Source organism: Megalops cyprinoides, chromosome 22 (assembly GCF_013368585.1).
Source record: "Megalops cyprinoides isolate fMegCyp1 chromosome 22, fMegCyp1.pri, whole genome shotgun sequence".
NCBI lineage: Eukaryota > Metazoa > Chordata > Actinopteri > Elopiformes > Megalopidae > Megalops > Megalops cyprinoides.
The window spans coordinates 4,105,696-4,131,770 of NC_050604.1; the positions used below are offsets into that span (position 1 = coordinate 4,105,696).

Here is a 26,075-nt window from a genome sequence, read left to right on the forward strand (position 1 = left end):
ACAAGTGGTTTGGTTCAAAGAAAATAGAATAGAATAGAATAGAAAAGTTTCCATTACTGGAGACTCAGGAGAAACAAGACAGGCTTGGTACATTAAAGGTGCCAAATCACCGCTCGATTGAACCTGAATCTGAAAAAAAAAGATTTCTGAACATACAACAATCTGTGTGAGCTTGCATCACACTTAGCTCTGTAGCCACCCTGGTCTCTATCACAGGTGGCAGCATATTTGACATATATTATTATTACATTATTGCCATTTAGCAGATGGTCTTATCCAGAGCGACTTACATCAGTTACAGTTTTTTTACAATGTTACCCATTTATACAGTTGGATATTTACTAAGGCACTTGTGGGTTAAGTACATTACCCAAGGGTACAGCAACAGTGCCCCAGGGGGGAATCGATCCAGCAACCTTTTGGTTACAAGCCCTGCATCTTATCCTCTATGCTACATTGTCACCCCGCATATATCGATGTCCTGTCTATGTGAATGTTTTAGTTTACTCATATCATTGTCTAAATGTCAACTTAAAAACATTAATGTGCGCAGCAGGACTAAAGTGGATAAAAATCCCTCAGGCTTTGCTACAATGGGCAAAGTGCCTGCCCACCCTAGTAAACCCAGAGAGCAGGCCATGCTCTGAGCTTTATTCTGGATATGCATGTCTCAGACACTTGGACCAACATTACATGAATCAGAAGAGGAAACAATGTTCCCAAAACCAAACAGCAAGCACTGTCCCAAGTCAAGAGTAGCACATCAAAACACAGCTGAAAATAGACCGTTGTGTTTAATTATTCAGAGGTCATCAAGCAGAGGCTGCATTGCTTTGTTTTGTGAGAGTGTGTGTGTGTGGATTTGATAAGATGTGTGTGTGTGCGTGTGTGTGGACAAGAAAGGCTATGCCTGTGCATGTGTGTGAGAGTATGTGCATGTGTGTGTGTGTGTGTGTGTGTGTGTGTGTGTGTGTGTGTGTGTGTGTGTGTGTGTGTGTGTGTGTGTAAAACATCTGCAAGAGAGTTGGGGGAGAAAGTGTTTTCTTTGCATGGTTCTGTGATGGATGCAGAAATTGTGTCACGGATGGTCCCTCTGAGAGAGAGAGAGACAGCATGCTTCTGTATCTGAATGCCTCTGAATGGATATGTATATTTTGTTTCTTTTTCCTGGAGAAACCTGAACCTGTGTTCATAAGTCTCTGTATAAGTCGTAAGAATGGGCCACAGTCTTGAAAATCATTCTCACGTAAAAGTTGCATCTAGAAATTGATTCATAAAGGTACAATGAGAAACAGAAAAACTAGGGCAAACTCTCAGATAAAAAAACAAAGTGTGCCATGTACTGTTGCTAGGAAAAAGCTGTGGACAGCCATGTGACATTCATGAGCACACTGCCACATTACAAATATGAGTTCAGGTCTCTCTCTTTGTCACATACCCTCCGCTGTGAAAAGTTTTGCCCAATCAGCTGAGAGGTGTATTAGCATAATGGGACTGAGAGAATGACCTCATCCATTATAAACTTAGATTATTACCATGGATTTCTCTCTACATTTACCTGTCAACTAACAGAATTGTGCTTGTGTGTACACACACAAATTGTTAGCAATGATTATGCTCTACCACACCTGAGAGGAATTTTTTTTACTGCAAGATTTTTTTATGAATGCTTGCCCTGGCTTTTCTTTGTGCCCTGATACAGCTGGTCAGTAGGAACATCCAGCTGCCTCCTGTGTCAGCCAGGTGCACATCCAGCCCACAAAACACAGCAGAATGTCCTGTCCTGCCATCTGTGCTGGTGGGATGGGCCCAGGGTGCAAAGCTGAAACAGAACCATGGGCTGTGTATGAGGTCACCGTGTACACGCCTCTCCCCTGCTGCATGCTTGTGGCCCAAACCCAAACCTACAGGTGTATGGATGACCAGCTGAGTTTTCTGTATCAGTCAGCTCCAATAAACACTGATCCAGGATCCCCCAAAACAACCTCCATGCCCGGCCCGACGCATAAGCGAACTAAGCACCTGCTTAGGCCCCCGTGGCCACCAGAGGGCCTCCAAGAGCGCTTGAAATGTCACACAAGAGAGCTTGAAATGTTTTTATTTATTTATTTGATATATTATGTCAGTGATAATCATACAGAAACGTAATATTATGTTAACGGGCTGGCTAGCTAATACTACTGGTTTAATCAATTCCTGCTGCCTCTGTCAGAGCTGGTGTCACGTTCATGCGCATGCACATTGTAATGGACGTTAACTGCATTTTGATGCGAGCACCCCCGTAGCCAGCTATTTCCCTCTCAGGCTGACGTTTGTGAGCGAAAGTGTTTTGACATCCTTATAAATCCCCCTGCCAACACATCTATTACCGTACGTTCACACCGGGAGCGGCGAGAGCGCCAAAGCAACCGGAGGTCATTCATTTTCTGAGCCAGCGTCTCTCAGCAGCGAGCAGCAGCATGACCGTTGGCGGCGCGTCTTGGGTGTTGTGGGCGTCAAAATAAAGTTGAAGTCCAGGCAACTTCATGGTAATGAGCTATGACACAGTTCGGCGGCAACCAATCGGAATTGGCTATGCTCTGCTCTAGAGAATTCCCTAGAACACAACCATGTAAACATTAGTTCCCAAGCACAATGGAGGAGAGGTTGATAATTGCCATGGCAGGTTTTCCCATTATGTACTTTAATGTAGGCTACACACAAATTAACATTAATGTTAATTAAAGACCAAGGCTACTAAACGTGTCTTATAAACTGCATGTTGAAATTTGACTTCGCACTTAGCATCAACACAAAAGTCACACCACACAAATGGCCTTTATTTCATTTATTTCGTAACCAAACATGTAGTTATAATTGTTCATTTCTTTCCTTCATCAATCGATTTCTTAACCTCACATTTAAAAGATTTCATGAGTTTAACTTATATTCTACTTGTGGTCAGTCGGCACAGAGATACCGGTCAACACATTTGTTTGCTTTGTGGCCCCTTTAAATAAAGTTTTCGGTATTCCGACCGAACTTGTAGCTGCCTATTTCACCTACATCAGAGCGTCAGCTTCTTCGGCAGCGTTGTTGGCAGGGCAGCCAGTGCGAACTTTGACACTCTCGCCACTCCCAGTGTGAACTTATGGTTAGGCTAATGTTAGAGTATAGCCTAGGCAGAACGGTATTTGAACGAATTCTCTGTAGGCCCTATGGTCCAAATAAACAGACCAAATAAGACTTATTTAAGCCAATTAGAACTTATTCCTCAGTGATAAATGACTGTGTTTCTGTCACATCTGATAGTCGGAGGGATAAGAACAACGAGAGCTTACCAGCAGTGAGTAACATTTTAGTGTCTACTAACTAGTGTCCTCTTTTTTGAAAACCAAAATATGGTCACCCTAGATTAACATTACATATTTACCATGTTCACATAACTGTCCATTCACTACCTTTGGGACAGCAGTGCTTCCAAATGACATTCTGTATCATTTTGTATCAGCTAAACGTTATTGAGCTAGCTAGCCAGCTAATTAGCTAGCGTTAGCTAATGTAAACTAATGTTAGCTAGCTAGCAGAGGTGGACACCCCGGCTCCAGAAAGTAAAAGTCCTACCATGTATTTGTTCTACCCATTCATTAAACAAGGTGATTTCACTAATTAGCTCCTCTACCTGGCTGAAGAGTTGTGCTAATTAAATTCAGCTGGTATAGCGCATGGGTGGAACAAATACATGGCAGTACTTTTACTTTCTGAAGCCGGGGTGTCCACCTCTGATAGCTAGTTAGCTAAGCTTGCTAGCTAACGTGCACTGTTATCAAATGCTACATATAATATACAGTAACGATAACGAGTTAGTCAAAACAAAAGATCGTTTCCTCTCATTACTTATAATGTTTATCAGAGATCAGGAGTGGCATGCCAGCATGCATAGATGGCATCTTGACTGATGGCAACTGTAGCAACTGATTTAAGCTGAAAATGTCAGGAGTACCCGTTATTGATCAACGCATCAGACTGTACTTCAGTCAAGGTCTAACACAGACAGAAATTCCATTGTGTCTTTCTGTTAGAGATAACATTCAGATCCTCCCCGACAGTCATGACAGTGATCTTGAAGGTTGAAATCAGATGTGATCAAATACAGCAGGGAGAGATCTAAAACATGCAGGACAAGGGATCCTTCAGGAGAGATTTGGGAAACGCTGATCAAATGAACCAGACACTCATTTTCGAGTTCTCCATAATTATCCCCTGATCTCGAGAAAACAAAAGTTGCTTTCTCGTGATAAATGATCTCGTTATCTTGAGAAAATGAGCTTCATTATCTCGAGATGAGATAACCTGTTATCTCGAGAAAACGAGCTTTGTTATCTCGAGATAACGAAATAACTCGTGATCTCAAGATAACAGCATAAAAAAATAATTGCAAGCACGGCCATTCTCAGTTTCCATATGGTTCAGCTAGAGCCTGCCTAAAAGTTTTAGAAAAACTGTGTTTGCTGAGGAAAGAGTGGGAGAGAAAGTGGTAGCAGGCAGCGCGTAGCTCTGTTGCCAAGCAACAGTGAGGCAACTGTCCCATGTCTCTGAAACGGCTAGCTAGCTTGTAACATTAACCAAACTGTAACAACCTCATCAGTAATCACAAGCATAGCACTGGCTGGTACTCTGCTTCTTGTCAATGTGATTTCATCTTACAGCACTGGCTAGCCTCATAATTCGACAGCTTTGAACATTAACGTTACCTGTGCAATGTGGTCCAACAGAGTTACTATATGCTGCTATATCAACTAACTTACAGTAGCCTACTCAAGGTTAGCTAGCTAAGATTGGCTAGCTAATGTCAGTCACCTCGGGCCACTTTTTTAACCCATTCATGTCCATAATAACAGAAACATCTTTGCTCACAAGAACTAGCCTACTGATTTTACAGGCATGGTTCAAAATGCCTTAAAAGTGAGTTGGTGGTGAGAAAGAAGGGGTGTTTGTTTAGCCTACATTTTTGGTACACAATAGCCTATTAAAATTACAAATTTTCCTGGGAAAAAAGTAAAAAAATGTACAAATGTACAGCTATAAAATAAACCTGCTCTACTTATGCTTCTGGACCTCAGTTAAAATTTTGCCCCGGCTACAGCCCATAATGCAAGCACAGTCAGTCAGACTAACGTAAGGTTACAGTCCGTGCGAATGATCTAGCATTGACAATAGTCAATAGTATTGGCGGCGCCGAGGCGGTGGGGGGCCCCCAAATCAAATTCTGCTTGGGCAGAAGAGAAGGTAAAGGCTTGGGCCGGCCCTGCCACCCTCTATTCTAACTGAGAACCTTTGTTACAAAACAAGACTGATCCAAGTACAGTGCATAGTGAAAAACTGCGAAACACTTTAGTAAGGCAAGATCATGGTATCTAATATCGGTACTCATATTGTATAATTCTACAGTTTCTTCAAAATGTAAAAAAAAGAGTATTTTTCACACAAGTTATGCCATTCAATGCTCCTGGTTATAGACCAAATTATACTGTATCAGCAAAAGTAGTCTATACTCTGGTAGTATGTTTTTTACTTTGTAGTCCATGCTTGTTTGCATCTTCCAGAAAAGTACAGAAACTGTAAAGAAATACACAATCATTTGGGTCCTTCTTTCCTGCTCATACTTGGCTCTGAGTTGCTAAATAGTAACCTTTGACACAAGCATATGAGCTCAAAGCAGCATCCCACACCGCGGTTCTCCTCCTAACCCCCTGAGTGGGCGGTTTGCACACTACCTGTGGTGGTGGCATGGAGATGTAGTATGGAAGGTCCATGAAGCACTCAGGACTCTGCTCTTTACTTTACAGACAAGGTACTGTGGAATCTGCAATCTTGCAAACCTTGCACCTGTGGCACAACCTCTGAGGCAGGCCTCAGAGTCAGCAGAGACAGAATTTATCCTTCTAATGAAAGACATTCACTGGCTGGTTGTGAGGCAATGTCACTCCTGTTACCTTTGGATGTTACAAAGAGGGAGAAATACAAGGGACCCTTATGTGGCTGCAGAAACCATCGTCACCGCCAGACTGATGCTGCAGAGCAGGCCTGGTGTTAAGGTCAGACTCAAACGCACCAGGGGTTTCTGGGAAAAAAAGGCAGGAGGTCTGAGACAAAGTTACCATGCAGCTCCTGTGTCATAAACTGTTCCCTGTGAACTGAGCAATGAGGGCCATATTGCCAGATTTAAAGCGAGGCCATTCGGAGAACTGATGAAATGCATGTCTTTGGAATATGTCAGCGCCCTTACATGGAAGAGAAAACACCATTGCCTCCATTCCCTGCAGGCCTCATTAGCAGGCGCTTTAATTCATTTTGGGCAGCAGGCGATTTTGCAGAAGGGATTTTATTTTTTAAAAAATTTAATCAAGTCAACATATTAAATGAGGCAAAGGGGAATATTTTTCATGCATCAATAATGACTTGCCTGCTGATATACTGCTTTCTTACTTTCTTTTGTGGAATAATTTTTGAGCTGTCATGCATATGTTTTGTCATACTGACATGTACAGTGAGTTTTGCTGGTTTCCTGCTGCAGATATTGAGCAAGATGCTAAATCATATGTTGAATGAATAGATGGATTATTCCACTGGTCAGCGCACATTTTTATTTAGATATACAGCCAAGCTCATGATGGATCTCAGCCTTTTTATGGAAAATGTCCTAAGCTGGAAGTTGGGTGAACTAGCATTCACTGATGGACACCACTCAGTCCTCTAACTGGTGCTCCCTTACATATATGTGAATGTTTTTGCTGCTCCCTAGAGTAAAATGGAGTTATTGCAGCCTCTACTGCCAAATACCTGGATCTTTGGGATTAATGTGTCAGGTGTATCTAGCAGGCTGGGAGGTTGCAATGGCAGTGCTTTGTATCCTAGTCTGAGGTCATTAAATTTTTATTAGAACTCCAAACCAAACCACTTATCTCTTGCAGTTTGTGTATTCAGTTACTTTGGGTTTTTTATTGGACTGTTCTGGGCCACTAGAGTGGCAGAGCTGATGAAGGTTCACTGTTGCTGTCCTGGCTTTCAAAGCTGAGCTCGAAGCATTGCTTCCTATTCCCCTGTTCCAAAATCCATGCTGATTATAGAGAGCAGTTCACATGGAGGCAGTGAGCACCGATTAATGATCGTGATCATGAGCATGTAGCAGGAGCCAAGGATATGGTCTGGAACTCAGCAGGCAGTGTGCTTTTACAACAGAAGGTGGTGGGTTCAGATTCCAGATGGAATATTGCTGTTGTGTGTTTAAGACTTAACCTGACCCTCACCATTATATTTGAGTTAATGAGCATGATATACAGTACAAATGGCAGGCACCGAAGGTCTGTTGTGCCAACCTAGCTAACATAACGCATTTACCAACATGGGCCAAGCATCGGCTCCCTGCACATTTAAGACTTGAATCATGAGTTACAAAATGATAAAACAAAGTCCAAAATGAAGGCCCTGCTTTTCCCCAAGTACTGAAATAAATCCAGGTGAAGAGATGAAAACAGTGTCTTATTCTTTTAGCTGTCAGCCAATCTGAGCAATACCACAAACACATTTTGGTCACACAGGCCTTCCACAGTTCATTTCCTAAACTATTATTGGATTTATTACAGATCTGTTGAACACATGGGCCAGGATAAGAATTAAACGAATTACACTGCTCTCTGTTCTGTGCACTTTCCTTGACCCTGACCCTTCTCATTTCTCCCTGCGGGTCAATGGCATTCGAACCCACAACCCCTGGAGCTGGGTCCAGTGCCCGAAACACTTGCCCAACTCCTCTGCCCTGCTGGAGATCCTTAGCCACCTCAATCATGATGGACATGGTGAAGGAGAGTCTTCATCTTTTCCCCCAAAACTGTTTGTTAATTATTTAATTGCCAACCTGTTAAATGTTTAGGGACTATTTTCTTTCTATTTTCAGCTTCACTATAATTGAGTCAATTTCATATCAAATACATCTACCCAGTTCACTGTGTCATTATTTCTTTGTTGGTTAACTTGCTAAATACAGGTGTGAGGCTGCAGTGACAGGGAGGCTGAGAAACAATTGGTTTGGCTGTGTTCTCAGGCTGCTTCTTTTTGTTTGTTAAAAGATAAATGATTGTCTTTTTAACGTTTACTCTTCATTTCATTTTTTTGTGAGAAGTGTTGGCCAGCTCCTCACAGACATGAATAGAGGCCTAACATCACACTGGCCGGCAAACCTGTGACAGTCTCAAGCATCGCAAGCATCCAGCAAGGGTCGTGCGTCTGGTTTTTCATGTGGGAGGGTGATGGAAGACCTCCTCATGGCTTATGCGAGCTGTGGGCTGAGTAAGCCTGCAGACAGGAAAGAAGTATTTATAGGAGCTCTTTTCTCACAGCTTTTTAATGATGCAGACAGAATGTAGTCATATCTCAGCACATTTACAGTCATCCAGAGCAAGAGGGGAAGGGAGAGACTGGTTCATTCACCATGAGAACAGCTCGCTGCTTTGAACACTCCTGTGTATCGCCGCAAGCAAATGTGTGCCGCAGCCGCACTTTGAGATAAAAAAAAAACATGCTTACATGACAAAGGGAGGTCTCAGAGGTGCATCTGCCATGTGTGTCTTCCAAAAACAAAAGTGCTTCTGTTTTTTGTCTACTCCTGTGCAAGTGCATGCAGGAAGTCCTCTTCATAAGATGCTCAGTTCAAACAGGCAAAAGCAAGGGATATTTGCCTTTATAAAGGTTTCTTTTTGCAACTCATTGTGCTTAGCTGTGCTAGTTTGCAATATGTATCAATGCCGACAATTATGTCTTAATTAACTCTGCAGAAGCTTGGTTGTGTTTCCAACAGGAGCCTGGTTTCATCCCATAAGATTCCAAGACATGATTTCTGCACAGGTAAATCTTTTGCATATGTTCAGTTAAAAAGGAGGAGCTGGAATTATGTTTGGGAAATCTCAAACCAATAGGAATGCTTTATTTCTACAGGGAATCTGTTGTTTTCCTCGGGGCCCTGTTACTTGAAGTGGAGAGATGTGTTCAAGAGGCATTGCACCACAAACTAAGCTAATCAGTGAGCCAATACAGACGTGCTCAACCATTGGCTGTGTCACTTTGGAGGTGTGGCTCATCTGAACATCTGAAAAGAGAAAACATATCCATGTGGTGGTCAGTGAGGAATAAAAGTAACAGCTATCCAGAACAAGGTGTGAAACATCCATGCAGAGAGAAATGGCAACCTTTTAGTGACTTTACTTCATAAAGGCTGAAATGTTTTTTTTAGCAGACACTCTTACCCAGAAGAACTTCCATAGGTTACAGTTCTTTACAGTATTATCCATTTATACAGCTGGATATTCTACTGAGGCAATTGTGGGTTAGGTACCTTGGCCGTACAGCAGCGGGCCAGCGGGAATTGAACCAGCAACCTTTTGGCTACAAGTCCAGCTCCTTAACCACTATGCTACACTGTCTCCCCACATGAATTAATTAATGAATGAATCATGGCAGGTGTGAATACACACACACACACACACACACACACACACACACACACACACACACACACACACACACACACACACACACACACACACACACACACACACACACACACACACATGCAGTCCATTTATAAATGGGTTGAGCACCACTTACAGTGCTGGCCAAAAGTATTGGCACCCCTGCAATTCTGTCAGATAATGCTCAATTTCTCCCAGAAAATGATTGCAATTACAAATGTTTTGGTAGTAATATCTTCATTTATTTTGCTTGCAATAAAAAAACACAAAAGAGAAAGAAAAAAAAGTCAAATCAAGTATCAATTTACACAAAACTCCAAAAATGGGCCGGACAAAAGTATTGGCACCCTTTGAAAAATCATGTGATGCTTCTCTAATTTGTGTAATTAACAGCACCTGTTACTTACCTGTGACACATAACAGGTGGTGGCAATCACTAAATCACACTTGCAGCCAGTTAAAATGGATTAAAGTTGACTCAACCTCTGTCCTGTGTCCTTGTGTGTACCACATTGAGTATGGAGAAAAGAAAGAAGACCAAAGAACTGTCTGAGGACTTGAGAAGCAAAATTGTGAGGAAGCATGGGCAATCTCAAGGCTACAATCCATCTCCAAAGACCTGAATGTTCCTGTGTCTACCGTGCGCAGTGTCATCAATAGGTTTAAAGCCCATGGCACTGTGGCTAACCTCCCTAGATGTGGACGGAAAAGAAAAATTGACGAGAGATTTCAACGAAAGATTGTGCGGATGGTGGATAAAGAACCTCGACTAACATCCAGACAAGTTCAAGCTGTCCTGCAGTCCGAGGGTACAACAGTGTCAACCCGTACTATCCGTCGGTGTCTGAATGAAAAGGGACTCTATGGTAGGATACCCAGGAAGACTCCACTTCTGACCCAGAGACATAAAAAAGCCAGGCTGGAGTTTGCTAAAACTTACCTGAGAAAGCCAAAAACATTTTGGAAGAATGTTCTCTGGTCAGATGAGACAAAAGTAGAGCTTTTTGGGAAAAGGCATCAACATAGAGTTTACAGGAAAAAAAACGAGGCCTTCAAAGAAAAGAACACGGTCCCCACAGTCAAACATGGCGGAGGTTCCCTGATGTTTTGGGGTTGCTTTGCTGCCTCTGGCACTGGACTGCTTGACCGTGTGCATGGCATTATGAAGTCTGAAGACTACCAACAAATTTTGCAGCGTAATGTAGGGCCCAGTGTGAGAAAGCTGGGTCTCCCTCAGAGGTCATGGGTCTTCCAGCAGGACAATGACCCAAAGCACACTTCAAAAAGCACTAGAAAATGGTTTGAGGGAAAGCACTGGAGACTTCTAAAGTGGCCAGCAATGAGTCCAGACCTGAATCCCATAGAACACTTGTGGAGAGATCTGAAAATGGCAGTTTGGAGAAGGCACCCTTCAAATCTCAGGGAGCTGGAGCAGTTTGCCAAAGAAGAATGGTCTAAAATTCCAGCAGAGCATTGTAAGAAACTCATTGATGGATACCGGAAGCGGTTGTTCGCAGTTATTTTGTCCAAAGGTTGTGCTACCAAGTATTAGGCTGAGGGTGCCAATACTTTTGTCCGGTCCATTTTTGGAGTTTTGTGTAAAATGATAATTGATTTAATTTTTTTTTCATTGTCTTTTGTGTTTTTTCATTGCAAGCAAAATAAATGAAGATATTACTACCAAAACATTTGTAATTGCAATCATTTTCTGGGAGAAATTGAGCATTATCTGACAGAATTGCAGGGGTGCCAATACTTTTGGCCAGCACTGTAGCTGATGAGAAGTCCATCACTGGATAAATATGCTCCACAATTGGGGCTCCTGAGGGCAGGCTGAGCCTTGCTGCTCCTTGCTGCCCGGGTTCAATCCTAACTGTCATCAGCAAATGACAACCAGGAGCTCGCAGTGGCAGAGCAAATTGGCCTCGTTCTGCTGGGAGATAAAAGGGTGGGTAGGTAGAGCAGCGCTTTGTCAATCCTGTTGCTCATCATTGACCCCCACTGGCCAATGGAGTGCCTGGGACCTGCCTGCATAAATCTGCACATAAAGTGACTTCCTTCAACTCATATCTGTGCAGGCTTGGCATGAGGACTGCAGTGTGTAAAAGAAGCAGCAGCTAATGTCGTGCTGCGGAGGAGTGCATGTGTCATGTGTTTGAATGGTCCGTCCTAGATTAGCAGTATTGCTGCAGCAATTAGCTGCAGCAATGGGGCAGTTGATCAATGACACAATTTGATGGGCATTCACAATTTGATGAAAATGGGGGAACCCATTGGGCATTCCAAAAAATATATATTCCACAACCTTAACCTCTGAACTAACTACACATTACACAGGCCCTGTACAAAATGAGTTTTGGCAGTCTAACTACTGAACAAAGCCCAGAAATGCAAATAAAGATTTTCTGGTGTTAATTCTATGTATGCTGTAGGTTTTCAATGTTTACAGCGAACTACTGTGTTAAAGTGGCGAAATACGTGGATGCATTCAATATGAACCAGGACACATTTTGAGTATCCAAGCTTTTATGATCTTACAATTTACATCAAACCTTTACATAAATAATTATCTACAGCATTAATGCGAAGAGAACTAAAACAGTTTAATTCATTGAATGTCTGTACAGTGAATGAGGCAGTGTCTCTCTGCTCTTTTCTAATGACCTACATGTGTATGCTGGTCTGTGTACCATCTTTTGTTTCTGCCTCTGTGAAGGTTTTTTTCCTTGCTTTTTTTGTAGTGTGACAGCTCCCTTTGCTTGTTTGCATTCTAACTTCCATTTAATTCTTGCTACCTCCTTCTTAATTCATCTGTTTAGTTTTCTGATCTAAATCTTCTGTGTTGGAGGTGTGTTTGTTTAAAAAAAAAAAATAGAAAATGATATAGAAAAGAAATAGGCATTTCTGAAACAGCTATCTCTCAATTAAGCTTAACTGATTGTCCAATTAATCATTTTGGATTATGTTACAATGAAATGAAAATCGCAAGGTTAAATTCACCTGGATACCAATATGTTCTGCAAGCATTTAAATGAGGCAAAATGAGATGGGACAAACCTCCAGCAACACATTTCAAATCAAACTGAAATCAGTATTCAGTTGGCATTTCAGCAAGCATCTGAATGCCAGCATACACTATGGTCCCCCAAAATTGGAGGTGGTAAATGCTGGTGCAAAGCACCCTGTCTTTCTTAACAAAAAATCCTTTTCCATACCAGCAGAAATATATGATAAAAGAGTTAACCCACTGAATTGTATTAGAGCTGAAACAGATGCTCCTAATCTCACAGGTTTGGAACAGCTGTTCCAGTTCTAATCGAGTTCAACGGTCTACTGGCCTTAACTTAAGTTTTGAACCCCTGCTAAGGTCTTTGTGATAGGCCCCTAATGCCTGCCTCAGAGTTCCTAATACAATTAGTGCATTTTCTCCCCATTGTACACAGTAGAGGCGCCACTGAGTAGGTGATTAATGCTCTAACAAGTACTCTGTCTCAGCTAAACCCATTTAGAAAGTGGTTTAAACTACATCCCACACAGACACAATGCAATGCAACCGTGTGCACATTCTTTACATTGGGTAACCATTTTAGGAACTCACAAACAGCCCTTTGGACAGTCATTTGTGCTACAAAGCATGACAGCAGTGCCCACCACCTGACATTGAGGTCTGTGTTCTGCTTTGAAGCATTAGCACAGCTCGCAGCTGCTGGAGTTCCTCATCTGCTAAACGGATCTGTTAAAGCATTGAAGCGTGGTTTACTCTCCTGCCTCCAGGGGGCTCTGGAGCTCTGGGATGATGTCACTCAGGCTCATGCATTTAATCAGCCATTTAGCGTGCTTTTAATCACAGGTTGGAGATTTATTATCACAGTCTCTGAAAGCTGGTTTCATGTTGTGTGGGTAATGCAGCGCTAAGAATGCTATCTAGTGCTCATGAAAGAGCTCCATTCCTCTGTTTTTTCTGCTTGCGTCAAAGAGCATTTGAAAAAACAAACAAGGAAGTATGGTAGTGAGGTCTGAGGATGTTCCAATACCCAAGCATTGGACAATGTGGACACATTTCTGATTATTTTAGCTGGAAATTGTGTTTTATCATGTTTCATTAGTGGTTGTGGTTTTATGGAAACTCATGTTTGTCAAAAGCAAAATGTCATGCTATAAATGATACTCCTACAAAGGATGGAATATTGCAGCAAATGGAGCAGTCAAACTAAAAATAGTGTACATGTTGCCTATGGTCTGGCAGTAGTGCTGAAAAAAGCAATGCTGCAAAATGTCATAATTTAACGAAGTGCCAGGCCAGATGATGTGCTCTGCTTAGACACGCTCTCTGCTCACACCCCCTGCTTTGCAAGCTTTCAGCTCAAAATATAGTTTTGCCCTCAGCTATCCTTCTTAAATGGAAAGCAGCACCATAACACAATTTGAATGGTAGTCAGAGTGTAATAGATTTGTGTTCCTTAAACAGCCTTGGATTGGCCTGCAATGGCTATGGCAGTCCTGGCAGAGTTGTGCTGGAATGCTGCAGGCGTCGAGGCTTGTTACTATGACAATTCCTCCTCCTCCTCCTCCCATGCCCACTTCTATTTCTTTACCAAGTTTCTACCGGTTCTGGCCACAAGGTGTCGCTAAGAGTCTAGAGGAATAATAACCTTGGCCAGTGTGTGTGGTCCAGGTTGTAAACCTGAGGTTAGTGGAAAGGGTCCCCCTCAGACACTAATTTAGGCCATTGTTCGTCAGCATACTCATTCAGAAAGGCAGGGAACGAAGCTGTTTAATGAGCGGTACAAGTTAAGTGCAGATTTTTAGGGCCTCCTTGCTGTTACAGTCTGGCATAATGCAAACAGCCCTCGTAGAATTTTTCAGCTTTGTGTGGGATGTCACCGCGGAAACCATCCCTTTGATGTGTCTCCAGGGTTCGCTGTGACAAATCGTCTGTCCGGTAGGCTCTGCCTCTTCGTTTATCTGTCTCACACCGGGCTTCATGGGGCTGAAGACCTTTCCGAAGAAAAGCCTCAATAAGATGTACAAATCCCATGACATGTCATTGCCTGAGTGTCAAAGCAAATATACTTCATGCATGTTTGGACCAACTTCAATGGAAGTTAATGGAGAACTACGAGAAGACCTACTGTCTCGTTAATGCACCTGGTCCCTATGACTGAGTAGATTAATACTGTAATTATCATCACTGAGTATAGTTTGCTGTGGCCCAAAATCTGACACAAATCATTGGTTTTAATTAAGGTGTGGGGTGATTCGCTGAAGCACTGTACGTTCCTAGTGTAGTCCTCAAAGCATGACATGTTGCCATATAATAAAAAAGGAACAAGCAGAGATCAGCAGCATCAGTGTGGCAGAGGCTGTGCTGTAAATGTACACATTTCAATTTCATACCTGCACTGTACACAACACAGCAAAGGGACAGCTGAAATCACTGAAAGAACAGTGGAATCTGAAATGGGAAATCTAATTTAGCAGTGGGATCTGATGTGCCATAGAATTGCTTTGGTTATGGTTGGCTATGTTGACCAGTGACTAGAACCATAGACTGAAAGTGACTTGATTGATTTTACACATTAAAGGGGAAAATGCATGCAAGATACAATAACAATCTCTGTCCAAATGAAATGCAATTCAGTCTCTAAGGTAAAAGATCCTGTGATCTCCAAAGTAGCCAGTTCACTGTGTGTCCGCTGAGGACTTTTGGATTGGCTAGATTTACACAAATCAGACAGAACTTCTGCACCATCTAGTGATGGTTTACTCACAGTCCCAATGCACTCCAACAACCTGTATTTAAACAGGACAAGTGCTTATTTTTCACAGTGGACCTTCTCTAAGACTGACATTATATAGGTGACTTAAAGAGGTCCCCAAGCCTCGTAATATTTTTGCTTGTTTACCACTTGATGAAGGTATCGATAATAAAATATCCCAGTCAATGTCACTTAAATTTCTAATTTAGTCATGATAACAGTGGTGTCTTCCTGAGTAAATCTGTACTTTATACACACATACAGATACAGATTTTATACAGATATTTTATCTGTACTTTGTATCTGTATAGATGAATCTGACCACTTTTGTAAGATTCAGTATTTCATATCCATTCAACCTGCATTTTTGAAGAAGCACAGCTTCCCATTGGTGAAAATTGCCACCACCAGAGAGAGAGAGATAAAGCTTGCTTCCTTTGACCTTGCTCTGGAGGCTTCCCTTTCAAGCACTGCGGTCCCCCAGAGTGCTTGGCTTAACCAACAAGCTGGGGCGGCCCACAGGAAGTGTCAACAGAGGCCAAGCGTCAAAGTCCAACCCTCCAATTCTCACCTCCATTAAAGAAGGTGTCCATGCTCACCCCCCTGAGACCACCTGCTTGGAGGCCGTTTGTAGAGAGCATCAGGAGTCCCTCGTTCCATGTAAGGCCGCCCACTCAACCGAAGCTCCTGCATGCCTCTCTTACCCACAGAGAAATTACAAAATGTCCTGACACAACCTCCACTCCAGAACAACCCAGGGAACCAAACCAATTACACTGATTAACTAAAATACTTAGAGCTGAACTTTTATAAAGCTTTATAAAATAAGAGATTTTCATAGAACATGAATTAAAATTGTCAGTAAATGCATGTCCCTTTCATGCATCTCATAATATGTAAGGGACAGGTACTGGCAACAGAAAATAGCTGATGACCACTGAATACATTTTTAAATGACTGTTCACACAGCCATGGCAGTGCCCTCCTATGGATGCTGTTGCTCTTTCGCTTTGCCAGATTTGAGGAAAATGTCTACTAGTTTAGTGTTCCCCAGATACATTCCCCAGAGGACTACTTACAGTCAAATGTGTTTCATTTACAGAATAAATCAACCACATTCAGACAATAAGTCTGAACATCTTTCCATTACTTGCCCCTATGAAAATGAAATATATTTTATTGAGAACTATATTGTTCAGCTCAAGAATATATTACAAGTACATTTAAAATATACTAAGGCAATTATGTAAATTTGTAATTTTTGTAATTTTGTAAAACACTATTATTACTATTTTTATTGGGGGGAGGATATTTATGAGGTATCAGTAGCATACCTACCTTGAATTGAAAATTATTTACAGATTCTTTGATAATGAATTATCTTTATTTCTTGAAATGGCTAATAATCAAGACATACAAACTAAAAAGAGGACATCTCTGAAATATGCAAAAACCAAGCAAACAACCTGTAGTAACTGGTTTTAGTGCATAGTGCGGTTTTTAATTATTAATAAATAGTCATTGTTCAGGTCATTTGTAGATTAATCTGTGAGGACAAAATTACCTTTTAAAAAAAGGTTAATGCTGACCTTTGTTTGCATGTAAAATATATTGCATATGTTAAATGAGTTAGAAAATCTGCATTAAAACATTTTTGGCTTTTAGTATCAGGTTTGTGGTTGCATTGGAAATTGGCCTGATGAGAACATCAGGACTTGTGCTCCTCACTCAAATGTTCCAGTGAGGTCAGAGTGGCGTCTTGCTTTCTAGTCAAACCTCGATTCAGGTCACATGATCACAGGCACGTCATGATATCCCATCACCCCCAGCGCCTGCATGGGCAGTGACCGAAGGAGGCTCACATGAGACGGCTGAGAGCTGACCAAACATTGGAGGCACATGCACAACAATGCTTTAAAGTGAGCCATGTTTGGGCAGATGCATATCTTCCTGGAGGAATAAGGAGTGGGGGGAGGGGTTCTTTTGTGCAAATCAGTTCAATTAGTGAGGTTGAAGCCCCTCTCACTCCAGGCCAGTCTGCGTCAGACGAGCTCAATACACAAGCTACCCCCAAACTGCCCCCCCTCACCCCCAACCCCTGCAATGCTCTTGCTTTTGAGAGGGGGGTCCCTGGTGGAGAATAATCCCTCATTAACTTGGTAATGACCCGGTCCCATTGTGTCCTCCAGTGAGCACCCTGCTGGACCTGTCCCACATTGTCTCATGGACACCTCAAACAGTAGCATTTCACAGCTACTTTCAAGCTCCAGACCCCCAGAGCCCCAGAACTTCTTCTTCCTCTCTGCCTCCCCCAACCCACCCTCACCAGCCCCACCAGGATCAGTAAAATGATCCAGTAAAAAGATTCTCTTCATCGCTTGTTTTGATGAGTTGACACAAACTGCCCACTGATCGGATATTCTCAGTGTTGGAGAGTTCCATGTTCTCCCCTAAGCCCTGTTGAGCATTAATGACAGCTGCATCAGGTCTGCGATGGTACCTTACACTGCAAAGCTGGCCAGGATTATGGTGTTTGCACAGAAGCAGGACCTAACTGGAATGATGGGAAAGGCTTTCTAACATACAGTAGCATTAGCAGATGGTCTGCTCTCTGCTGCAGCGCAGTACTGAGATACTATGAGCGAGGCTGTGGCTTATCACCAGCGGCGTCCCAGGCCTTTCCAGCTCATATTTTTGCGCTTCAGTATTTAAATCCGGGTTTCCTTCTTGTCTCCCAGTGACTGACTGAACCCATTACAATGTGTCAGTAAAGCATTCTCCATCCCAGAGGTCTCAATATGATATGCCAGATTCACTGCTCTTCTGTGGTTTATCAGAGATGTCTAACTCTTTGCATACACTACAGAGACACTTGAAGTTAGGAAGAGTGTTTCAAATGACATTCATCCTTCATTGGGACAAAATTGTATAGATCTTCTTATATTGTTCATGTATAATTTTTTACATTTCTTTTGAATGTAATGTTTTGAATACACTGTAAAATGTTCAGTTTTCATGAGAAAATCCCCCAAAAATGCTTTTCATCAAAATAATAATTAACCAAATATACACCATACAACCAAGTCTTATTTTTTAGCTGAGGAACAGGAGTTTGTCCTGGTTACTATGCTTGTGATTTTTCATTGTACTTTGATATTGATCCAATGTCAACACCATGCCATGCAATGGTCTACGAATGCTATGAATAAGGCTGGCTGTAAGTGGTTCAGTTATAAGGCTTTTGCATAAAGCCATCATCTAAACTTAATAAGGCTAACTTTTAGATTTACACTGGGCAGATGTTCTTTTCCGAATCAACTAAAAGTCAAAATACAGTGAATTTATAGTCACAAGAAACACAGTACACAAAGAAAATGACAGACCACATCCAAGCATGTGTCAGTCCCTCCCACAATACTATAATAAATAGCACCACTGTGACTACAGAAGTGCTACAATCAATTTCAACAATTCTAAAAGTGTCCCATAAAAACCTAACAAAAAATTCCAAGCAATATCTCTGTTCTGCAAGGCAACCACCAAAATGGAACATTAACATGCAAAGACACATGCATTCAAGAAAATAGCACAGATAATTAGCAAAGAGACACCCACTGGTGGGCAAAACACAGTCTTGATCCACAACATTCCCCAGAGAGCTGAATACAGGGAACAGAGAGTTTTGCTCACATTGACACCTGAAGTCATTTAATTCAGGTGAGAGCTGGCTTGGCAGAAAAACATGCCTGGACACCTGACAGGTGAGGTAGGAGTCTCATTAGATCTGCAATGAGGATTGCTTTAAATGAAAACCCTCATTCCAGGCTTATTCCCCCAGCCACAGGTTGTGGATTGGGGCCAGACGGTAGATACCTGGGCATTCACAAAACCCCTTTCATAGTCAAGGTGAACGGAAAAGCTCATTGGATCTTACTGTTGCCTGAGGGGGTGCCATGGTGAACAGGTAACCAGCCCAATAGAGTCCACACCTCTCTCTGGGTGGGACATTCCAGAACATTATGCGATTTGTTTCATAAACTCATTAGCAGAAGGTGTGCATGAAGAATTGAGCCTGTTAAGGGTGTCAATCAGGTGCCAAAATCAGTGCTTTTCACATGGGTCATAATGACTCTAGTATTTCTGAGAGCATTGTTTGATTCAATCATGTGTCAGCTGAGGACGAGACCTTGAAAATAACTTGAAACTAGCCAATTGTGAAAGTATGCTTACTGAGTTTGAAAATAGTATTCTGCTGTGGACCAGATATTTTCTTATAGTAATAATGTGAACAGATATCAACCCGTGTGTTTCTCTGAGGAGGCTGTTTCATGACATGTGTGATGCCAACTACAGGTCAGAGAAATAGTATTGATGTAACTGACAAGAATATCTGGAGATATTTCAGTTCATCACTGTAGCATCGAAATTCCCAGAAAGCAGCTCACGCCGCTGCACAGATTCCTAGCCAGCCATTTTGGAAACGTCCTTCGATTACGCTGAAAGCGGAAAGCAAAATCAGAATTCCACATTCTTATAGATGACACAATGGTACTTTTGAACCTTTTCTCCAGATGTGATGCTCCACGGTATGCAATGATTTAACAAATGCAGCATGTGACTCAGTTACACATTAGCAGTAGGAGTACATTATGATCTATAGTATTCAGCTGTCGGCAGATTCCCCTTTCATGCTCACAAACCCATCCTAAAACAGATCCTCTGATAAATTGCACAAGCTGACGGCTCTCCTGGTGAAACTGCTTCCTGGGTTTTTGTGAATCATTCATGCATGATGGTATGACCATCTCTCAGCTGTTTGTCCACAAGGCAATTCTGATATAAGCAGACAGAAGGGCAATTCTGATATAAGGGGACATAAATATTCTGCCTGTAGCTGTGTGGACTCCAGCAGTGAGGGGTACAGGTAAAGGAATAAGGTTAGGCTTAGGGTTAGGGAATAGGGCCCTCCCCAGAAGGTTGCAGGGCTGAATCCTCCATGTCTGATGAGGGGAAGGCTGCTGTGTTTCGCCAGTTTGCGCGACACGCCCTGACATGCCAGCCACAGTGTGGAATTGGGGCACGGGCTGGCCCCGCCTGAAGAGCAGCATCTGGAACCAGGCAAAGCAGATTCATCGTCTGGCTCCAATACACAAACAAAAGGACTTTGAGTTTGCCTAGCATTGTTATTGTTCTTAAAACCATACCGTACAAATTGTCATTATTATTGTTGTTATTTATTCAGCTGGTGGATCTGAGGGTGACTTAAAGGGAAGTCATGGCAGGACATATCTCACAGGAGCAACAATAATTGTAGCACAGAACACAGAATGAGGACTAATCTGTAAAAGAGTGCTAAAATTTTAGCAATGAACATTAATTGCATTAGCCTACACAATGTATCTACCAATTATGTTTAAGCGCAACATAGCCATGCAATGTTAACATGCACATAGAGCCTAATAATGACTCATAACAATAACAATCAATTACTTACATTTCATGTTAGAACAATGATCTGTGGGAATATAGTGGCCTGGAAACAGACAACTATGGGCTGCATGCCTAACATCAATTTGTAAGATTGTAAAGGGGGGGGGGGGGGGGGGTTGGCGCAGAGCAATCGGACACTCAGTAAATTTTCTGATTGGTGGCTTTTCACTTTTTACAAAGTTTTACCATTTTGATGGGTTTCAGGCATGGTCTTGAAGAGCTGAATTCTGTGTAAAGAGTATCATCGTGTCGTGCAAGGCCCAAACTTCTTAAGCACTGCCACAGCAGTAGACTAATGCCACAAAATGTGTTAAAGAGTCAATACATTCAGAGTTTTTAAGTTATAGATGGCTTTGACTGTACAGTACATGTGCAGACAGGGTAAACAAGCAAACTAATAAATATAGTCCTTTATGCTCACCAAGTAATGGTGAAATACCCTTGCATGGTGTGTATTATTGGTAATGTCCACATCACTAGGCCTATCCCACCTCAAAAAGGAATAACTTTAACTGGAGAGATTGAAAACTGATCTAAATAAATATGAGATTAGAAATGCTTTAAAGAAATATTCCACCTAAATAGGTGTGAACAAAAACGTGTTTTTAATGCAACATTTCAATAATCTGGGTCGCCTAAAGTAAATGTTTGTTAGGACTAGATAAATCTTTTGCATTATTTGCATTATTCAGGCAGCGGAAGAGGGAAGAGGGAAGACTTCTTCGAGATGAAACATGTATTCTTATGTGACGCCACGCCCCAGGCGCAAGTGGTTTCAATCTAGGATATTTCATGAAAAATCCTTAACGGCAGGAGATGCAAAGTGATGACTTTGTCTTCTCTAACTTGGTGATATCTATTAAAGTCGTTGATAGTTGTGATAAGGTTTAATGGTTTCCAGAGTAAAAGAAAAACCTGCATAAATTATCTGCAATGTACATATAGATAATTGTGCATTTTTACAACGCAGCGGTATCCGGTTTTGTGGGTTTTGGTTTAAATGTCAATTTTTATCTCCTCCTCCTCCTACAGTTGACTTATTTTGAAGTTTTTTTTTTAATTAGGCCTAAGAATTGGTGAGCTGCTTTTCGTGCGCGAGGGGTGCGACTAGTCGTTATGAAGCTAGTGGCCGATATCCGAATAACTCGTGCCTGCAGATGGCCGGGAACCGGTGGCAGAGGGTGGGAAGGGCAGTAATATGCATGGTGTAAACACGGACTCAAACAACGTGGTTCTTTTCTCTCTCCAATTGTGAGAAATCCGCTAACTAACTTTAGGGGGGTTGGGGTGGGTGGTCTCCGAGTTGACTGCTCTGAAGTGCATTCATTGTCTAGCCATCCCCGATAGCCGCTGTGTTTGCCTTGTCTATTAAGCGTTCTAGTGTCAGGTAAAGCGAATAATTAGAAAGTTCAGAAGTCAAAGAGAAACGCTGTTCCCGCAACTGTTTGAACGTGTTTTAACAGTTATTTAAAGTTCTGGGATGTCGTTTTTGCACTGCTCCCCAGTGATGGAAATGAGGTTGGCAAAGTTTGCGGAGCTGGTCATAATCCTCGCTTAAAAGAGAGGGAGCTTTGTCCCAGACCACTGTAAGCAAGCAAATCCCGTCCTTTAAAGAAGCCGCTTGGCTTTTCATCAGTACCTTTTCAAGTCTCTAATTAAGAACTAATAATGAGAAAGTGCTCTTTACGTAACCCGTTTTCTACGAAAGAAATTCGACTCCATATAGTCATTCAATGAAAATACAATACATATAGCGTAGATTTACTTCTGATTTGTATTAATGACAAACTTGCTGCTCTCTAAATTAATATGCAAAGGCGTTGTCGATATCAAAAAGGGCATGTGTCCCTTGCGAAATTATTTGGTGACATGTATGAATACTTAATCATTCAAGTTTATATGCTCATATATTACTGTCTTGATTTCCGAGTTGTGACAGTTGGCACGCATTGCAGCTTCGCCAAGAGAAAACATTTCATGTCACAGATAAGTGTTTTAATTATCAGATCAAATCGAGGATTAACGCGCCCATTGGGATTATGCACGCCGCAGTTAGTAAAACCAGCAGCACTACTTTGTTACCATGCTCAGACCGCAAGATTTGACGCCTAGGCGAGTCGGAGCAATTTTCCAATTTTCGGCCAACACCGCAGCTGCAAAAAAGGACACTCTGACTTGTGACAAACGTGTTGACTTTCCTGTTCCTTGTACGTTTCGACGAAAGAACAGGACTGCTTTAGGTCAGACTCACGACCAATACCATTCGTAATAAATATGCCGTAGTTAATTATCAAATATTAGTTGCTGATTGATTGGTTTATTCTATATTAGATGTATTTGGGGGAAAAACAGATGAGGATCATCAACATAATAAAATACATTTTGACCATTGTATATTGTGGCTATACATCTAATATCAACCCCAACCCTTACATAAAATATGTTGTGACCTTTGTTCTTTAATGTAGGCCTAATATTGAATTCATAAAATCTGCCCACTTTTTTGACATAAACAATTCCCTGCACAAGGTTCCAGAAATAAGGTGCCTGGACTGTACAAGAATAGACACTCTATATGCAGGCCTTCACATTCTGGTACGTTTTAACCAAATGACCGGGTCGCGCTTTTAAAATAATGTGATTTCTCTATTTTCAATTTGCTCTCCAATGGTGAAGCTATTTGTTCCGCAGCTTGTAATATGTGCTGACTCGCTTTGATTCCCAAGACATGAAATAAGATGATTAGGTGACATCAAGGCTGTCTCAGCGGTAATGATTGCATTTGGAGCTCAGATCCGTGCAAGAATTTGTTCAGACTTCTCCAAGCCCAAGCGCCCTTTTTCTGTTTAAGCTTCCCCCAGTGTCTTGTCGTGGGCAAAGCCATTAGGCCATTGACAGTCTCAGCTTGTCACAAGTCAATCAATTAATTGGATACCTTGTTGGGCCGGTCTTTTTTTCTCATCTGGTACTTAAGAAGACAAAGGCGCAGAGGGGGGGCTTTGACACTTCCAAGTTTTAGTTAGGTATAAAAGGGGGTACCTAACTTGGCACGGCAGCAGTCGTTCTCTCCGCTCTTGTGGATCTAGGACACGTTTCCTCTCTTTTTTTGTGACTTTCTGTTTTAGTTTTTGAAAATGCAAATTCCTCCTAGGCCTCTCGGAACCTACGGGTACTCCTTGCGCCCGTTCGCTCCGCTTTATTCAGAATACGCGAGTAGCCCATGCACAGCACCACCGAAGCCTGTTAGCGGAAAATCGTTCACCATCGACGCTTTGCTGGGCAAAACCGATCAGGCAGGGGACGAGCGAGTCAGCACCCCTCACTGTGGAAGAAAGTACCAGCCCATGGCCTCCCCTATGCCGCTCCAGGGACAGATGTGTTCGCCTGTGCCACATTACCTCTACGCGCCGAACGTCGTGCACGCACAACCCGGATACCCTTTGTACTACTGCCCGCCGCTCCCGTACCAGACAACATGCCGTGGGACCTTTTACACTCAAGGTAATTATATACCTCGTATTTCTACGGAATAGCCCGAACAAGGCGTTTTAAAATGCGATCGTTCTCAAGTGCAGGTTGTATAGGCCTATGTTTCTAACGTGCTGAATTGTCCACCCTTCTACAGAAACAACAGTCTCAAAGCCCAGTGTACAGTCGTTTAAACACAAGGGAGGAAAATCAAAACGAATGCGCACCAGCTTTACCAACGAGCAACTGTCCCGTTTGGAGAAAGAGTTCGCCCGCCAGCAGTATATGGTCGGATCGGAGAGATTCGTCCTTGCAACGGCTCTCCATCTCACTGAGGCTCAGGTAATTGCATGTCTTTTTTCGTCAAGTCAAGGTTCTTAGCATCTTTAAACTTTAATTATTAGCGATACAGTTAAGATACTTGACCGATGTATTACTGTGGCAAATAAACGCAATTTAAATGGGGAATCGCTAATTGTCTTAAGAGTCGTCCAGCATACTGATCCGCAATTTCGTTTTGCTTTCTTCCAGGTCAAAGTTTGGTTCCAGAACAGGCGTATAAAATGGAGGAAACAGAGTCTGGAGCAGCAGCAAGCTAAACTGGCGAAGCTTGGTCTGGCGGCGCCGCAGAAGAGCCCCGGTTCACAGGGTCGCGGGGATGAAGGAGAAGAGGAAGAGGAAATCGACTTTTCGGAAGGTTCCGATGTGGACATTTAGGGGCCACCGCGCCACATTAATTTCAGTGGCACAGAACTCATAAACTGTTCCTGAAAGGGATTTAAAGAACTTGTGTACATACGCTGTCGGAAGATAGTACAGTAACCTATTACTATTTGTATAAATATTTAATAAAATGATATATTTTTAAATTACGTTTGTTGCCTTGTTGCTCTGAAAAGAGCACTGCCCCCGTTGTCATAATAAATGTTGTAAATTTGCCTATAATCAAAAATAAATATATTTTAAGATTGTATCTGCTGTCATGTGTTTCAGTTACTTTAGGTGTTGTAAATTGTTTATGCGCTCTCGAAGAGGCCTACTGCATAACTGTTTCAGATACAACCTGAAAAATGGCGCAGGTATAGGCCTAAATTAAATTTTCTCAGTCCATCCGTTGTTTGTTGCTTATTATTAATTCCTTAGCAGAGAGTGTAATTACTAATCCACGTGTTGTTTCAAGTGGTTTTATGCCCCATAGAATTTCACATAGGGGATATTTCAAGTTCCCAAGGTCGTAGCCTGTTCGTCTATATAGATTGAAAGCATGGTTTTTTAAAAAGCGACACTAAAAGGGACGTTATTTGACATCGATGACGACGACTTGTTCGTTATTACTTTCTAGGAGCAAGTGTTTTCATGTTCAAGAAAAACACGGAGGCCTCTCTTAAAGCCATTCAGCATACTGAAAAGGATCGGAACATGTTCATTTCAACCATAAGACAACTTACTTTTCGTTTATTAGTTATTCAGAAAGTGGCATTACAATGGCATATTTAAAAGGAAACTTCTCGTGAGATTTATTTTAATGCATGCAAAGGACACAGAATGCCTGGAAACGATTTATGGCCATTGGAAACCTTTTGTGCGTTATCCATTATGTGTATTATTTGCGAACAGAAAAATCTAGACTTGACTTAAAATGGACAAAGTCAGGAAAAATGTAAGCAGAGCGAAAACCTATCCCTCGTATTAACACAGCGCGCAGTCCTTTCCTGGGGGAACTGTAGTTAAGTTCGGTTCATTGATCGCTTTCATGTTGGTGAGAATTCAAAACAGAGACGGTATCTGACTACCGTATACTAGAGGGATTACAACGTCAATTGGATCTCAGAAAGACTAAACCGTGAATTTA

At 42.0% G+C, this 26,075-nt stretch overlaps 1 protein-coding gene across 1 annotated transcript; it reads left to right on the forward strand.

Moving 5' to 3' along the window:
- The first annotated feature begins 23,889 nt into the window (after positions 1-23,889).
- noto (notochord homeobox) lies at positions 23,890-24,940 on the forward strand. The gene is made up of 3 exons (XM_036516467.1): positions 23,890-24,256; positions 24,381-24,565; positions 24,755-24,940. Exons 1-3 carry the CDS (start codon positions 23,890-23,892, stop codon positions 24,938-24,940), a joined length of 738 nt encoding a protein of 245 aa, XP_036372360.1.
- The last annotated feature ends 1,135 nt before the right edge of the window (positions 24,941-26,075 follow it).

Excerpts from the sequence above, each read along its gene's own strand:
- noto (XM_036516467.1), top strand. The coding sequence starts at position 23,890 with ATGCAAATTCCTCCTAGGCCTCTCGGAACCTACGGGTACTCCTTGCGC. Across the intron at positions 24,257-24,380 it reads TGGGACCTTTTACACTCAAG|AAACAACAGTCTCAAAGCCC; the intron begins GTAATTATATAC and ends ACCCTTCTACAG. Across the intron at positions 24,566-24,754 it reads TCCATCTCACTGAGGCTCAG|GTCAAAGTTTGGTTCCAGAA; the intron begins GTAATTGCATGT and ends GCTTTCTTCCAG.